A 4,517-nucleotide genomic window follows, 5' to 3' on the forward strand; every position below is an offset into this window, starting at 1 on the left:
CTTGCTTCTTTGAATACATGTTTTTAAATAGACTTTTTATTGTCAAAGATTTTAGTTTCATTTTATTTTGTGTATGTTTTTTAATTGTGTCTTTTACTGCATTTGCTATTTTTTTTGTTTATTCATACATTTTTTCTATTTATCTAAAACACTTTATAAGTGCTTGTTATTATTATTATTGGTGCCTGTTGGCTCCCATGGGAACTCCATCAGAATCAGAACGTTTAATTGCAAAAGTATGTTGCACATACAAGGAATTTAAAACTTGTGCTCACTTGCATGGACCTCATATGAGTTTTGTAGGTTTTGTCGTTACCACACAAAGGGAGCGATATTGACTTGACGGAGAGTTAGGCTGCCTTCATTACGCTGATCAAACATTAGTGTGTAATCATCAGTCAGACTACAGTGAAGTCTGAATGATTCTATTTCATGCTTTGCCACAGTTTAAGGATCCAATAGAAATACCAAAATATGTATTGTTTGAATGAGGCCCAGATGAAGAAGTGAGGAATGCCCTCTGCTTGTGGTTGAAAGAAAACCAGAGAGCACTAATGGGAGTTAAGCCGCTTCAGTCTGGGTTTGGGCTTACTCCTCAGTGTTGTTTGCAGCGTATGAATTCCACATTTAGCTTGAACACATTTCTAATGCGATGATGAATGCACCACATATGTGTAGTAAAGAGAAAAAAGAAGATGGTTTATCCAAATTACAATATGTGTGTCCTCATTGTTACTCAATGGCTGGACTTTCGGCATGGTTGATCAGACTATATACAGGTTACTGTGATTTTTAATGGTCAGTCTTTTCTTAGACTTGTTTCACAATAGACATGCAGTATGTCATATTGACAATGAAACTGCAATATTCATGCACCGACCTATTTTGTTAACTGGTTGTGTTGCCAATATCAACCAAGTCAATGTTCCTGATTCAGTATGTTTGCAAATTGCAAATATACATTTTTGATGATTAGATTATAATTAAATTGTTTATATCCAGAAATTATCAGTATGATTATTATTATTATTATTATTATTATTTATAGTAGTATTATTATTGCTATTTTTGTTATTATTATTATATTTAATGTTATCATTGTTATTTAACAATCAGCCATAAACCAATAAATCTGTAGCCTAAAAGAAAAGGCATCTTTCTTTCTTTTTGACTATTACAAACACACACACACACACACACACACGCACACACACACACACACACCATGCCTGTCACACTGAGCCAGTCATCCTGTAATGGCTGCCACTGCTCATTGTTCACATCCTGCTTTGTCTTCAGCGCCATTTTGACTCTGTGGAAGGAGGAGCAGCTAGTTAGCATCACACACACACACACTAATGGCAGCCATGCTAACTCATGGGTTGCTCCATGGTCACCCTGGCAGCTTACTGGTGGGAGAGAATCTGCAATGCCAAGCTAGAGTCAGCTTCCATGCTCGTAAACTACACATAGAGCGTGAGTTGTGCTGCTCTGGGGTCAGCTCTGGGGTCTCACACGTTCTAAGTGAAAGGCTGCTATGGAAGCTGCCTCTGGTGTGCTATGCTAACCATTAGCTCCTTCTCAGCTGAGCTAAGCTGATGCGATGGAGGAAAACAATGACCCAGCCTGGCCTCAGACCGTTTCTCCTGTTTTTATCTGCTCTGGAAAAATACCTCATTCTAGGGTTATCTCTGTGTAAACACCAGCTGAACCATACTGGGCCATGCCAGGCTATATATCAGGCTATATAGTTATGTGGTGGATGATAGTGTGGGGGGGGGGACTACAGGGAGCCACGCATTAACACTTAAAAATAATCTGCATTCAGTCCACATTATGAGTTAAAATTAAAATGCATATTAGAAGATTAAAATATGATCAAAATTACACATTGTTTAGTAAAATGACAACCTGAACCTTAATAATTATAAAAGATTTATAAAAAGGGAATTATAGGCTTATAATGAATTGCAATGTATAAATATAGCATGGGAATTATTTATACTATATAAAATAGCAGATAAAAAATATTACACTCGTATAACAGCAACAAAATAATAAAGAAGAAAACAATGAATGGTCAAATATGCTGCTAAATGTTCACTTTGTATTATACTTGGTGTAATACAAATTGCACTGAATTCTTATTTTGAATGCTGCATGTATCCACATCATTATTATAAAGGCCATTCAGCACCTCTGGAATTCATAAAACAAAACGACATGGGCCACATCTTAAATGTTTGTGGGTTTTTTTTTATTATTATTCCACTATGAAAATATATGTACAATAAATAATTTGGATTTTCACTATTAAAGAATTTCAATAAATAAACTAGGGTCTAAAACTCGGGTCATCAGCAGGACTTCTCTCTCTGGTCTTGTCTCGTTCAGAGAGAGAGAAAGAATTCATTCTTCAGTTGGGATAGTTTCTAGAAAGCAGTCCAGCTATCTGCACCTTTAGACTCCGTGAACAGTTCCTGAGAAGTTATTAAGGATCCATGAAGCTGCACCAGAATGTAAGAGATGAAATAAATCCACACATACTGATGAGGTAAATCAGTACAAAACAAAAAACAAGAAAGGCAATAAATACCTGAACAAGGGGAGAGAGAAAAATCCACAAAGTTTCGATCGTGGAAAAGCAAAAATAAAAAATAAAAATCCCTTCGATGTTTAAAATGTAAAAAGAAAATGAAATAAAATGAACTGCAACTCTCTTAAACTAGGTAGGCTACAGTCGTAAAATAAAACCAGGAAGAAGACGAAAAAATAGATTTAAAAAAGGAACATCATTTTAGTTCAGAAATGTTTCAGGAATGTTGCCGAGAAGCTTGCAGTGCCGTCTCCTCCGCTCGATTGCTCGTCCACGCTCTCCGTCCGCTCCTTAGTTCTTTGTAGTTTTATGTTTCTCAGAAGTTCAGGTGCTGCAGGTCTATGGTGCACAGTGTGCTCGTGAACAGGTCGAAGTCCTCCTCGGAGAAATCCACCGGGCTATCCAGGGAGCTCTGCAGGCTTGGCGACAGGCAGGCGTCCCCGGAAAAGAAGGCCAGGTCGGGGAGCGATGTCGAGGCGGCGGCGGCGGCGGCAGCAGAGGACGAGGTCGAGGAGACGGAGGAGTCCCGCTGCTCGGAGAACGACGGGTCGGACGCTGCCTCTGCGAGCCCGGCCTCGCCGAGCTGCATCAGGCCCGGGATATCCGCGGTGAACGTTGGCGGAGAGTGGCGAGCCGCGGAAGCGTCGGAGGAGCCAGATGCTCCCGGCAACGGTGGGCGTTCGGGGCGGCTCGGTCGGCCTCCTTTCTCCGGCGTGGGTTGTGCATTGTCCCCGCTGTCATTAGCGTAGGCGGCCGAAGATGGATTGCAGCTCCCCGCCTCGCTGTCCGACTCAGCCTCCCCAGTGCCAGATGCTTCCAGCGGCTGGCTCGAGTACGGAGACGAGGCGTCGGCGCCTTCGAGCGGCTCGAACTCGCCGGATTCGTGGCCTCCGCCGTCCCGGTGGTGCGTCGTTTGGCGCTTGTGTTTCATCCGCCGGTTCTGGAACCAGACTTTGACCTGCCGCTCGGTCAGATCCAGGAGGGCGGCGATCTCCACCCTCCTAGGCCGGCACAGGTACTTGTTGAAGTGGAACTCCTTCTCCAGCTCCAGCAGCTGCGTGTTGGTGTAGGCGGTGCGCAGCCGGCGGGACCCGGCTCCTCCACCATCCAGACTCGCCTGGCTCGAGTCTGCAGAAGACAAATCAAACGGAGAGCGGAATTACGTGGAGGATTTATTGTGTGTGATCTAAAAAAGCTATCCTCGTTAATTCTTTATTTAAATTTTATATTTCGTTTAAACTATTTCTGGAGAGCCCCGTAAAAGCGCTACATATTTTTATTGCGTGCAGGGTTTCCAGCCAAGAAATAAGCTGCTTCAGCACCGAGCAGAAATCCACTCCGCTCTAATAAAAAATAATAAAACATGAAAAAGTCTCATAAAAAAATACTCCTCCCATTTACAGTAGCAGCCAAAGCCATAACTGTAAGAGCGGACCATTTTGTTGGTTGGTAAAAATAATCATAATAATAAAAAGTTAGATAAAGACAGATGATCATAAAGTCAAAGAGGGGTTCTCTCTTCTGTAAAGCTGTGAGGCGGCTGCAGCACGAGCTGATAGAAGTGCAAAGAGAGAAGGGAAAATAAATAAATCACCGGACAGGGAGGAAATGTGGGGATGTCCACGTGAAACCGATGTGGCGGGAACATAACAAAAACATCATAAATGTTTTTTTTGTGAATGAGATGCAGGAAAAAAATAAAAGCAGGAAATTGGGAGAGAAATGAGCTAGAGGGGAAAAAGAAATTCCACTAAAATGAACGGGGGTGGGATTTTGTGTTTAGAGGAAAAAGAGGGGGGGGGGGGGGGTAACACATGCAGTGATTGCTGTGGAAGTCGGTTTTAAAAGACAGAAATGAGGTAGACCCATGAAGATCAGATTGTGTGCAGCCTGTATTCTGTGTAGGATGTAGCTTATACCC

At 42.2% G+C, this 4,517-nt stretch overlaps 1 protein-coding gene across 2 annotated transcripts in view; it reads right to left on the minus strand.

Annotated features, from left to right (window-relative positions):
* Positions 1–1,805: 1,805 nt before the first annotated feature.
* LOC116376824 (homeobox protein Hox-B2a-like) overlaps positions 1,806–4,517 on the minus strand; it is a 4,006-nt gene continuing 1,294 nt past the window's right edge. The window contains exons 2-3 of one of the 2 annotated variants that reach the window (XR_004212148.1): positions 2,597–3,724; positions 1,806–2,507 (exon numbers count right to left, since the gene is read on the minus strand). Coding sequence is in view for 1 of the 2 variants with exons in the window: in XM_031838310.1 (XP_031694170.1) it covers positions 2,913–3,724 (812 nt within the window). In the remaining variant the exon portion in view is untranslated. Of the gene's footprint in view, positions 3,725–4,517 lie in introns of both variants that reach the window. The other variant, XM_031838310.1, reaches the window with a different exon arrangement.

The sequence above is a fragment of the Anarrhichthys ocellatus genome, unplaced genomic scaffold, assembly GCF_004355925.1.
Source record: "Anarrhichthys ocellatus isolate YVR2014 unplaced genomic scaffold, GSC_Weel_1.0 scaffold635, whole genome shotgun sequence".
Taxonomy (NCBI): domain Eukaryota; kingdom Metazoa; phylum Chordata; class Actinopteri; order Perciformes; family Anarhichadidae; genus Anarrhichthys; species Anarrhichthys ocellatus.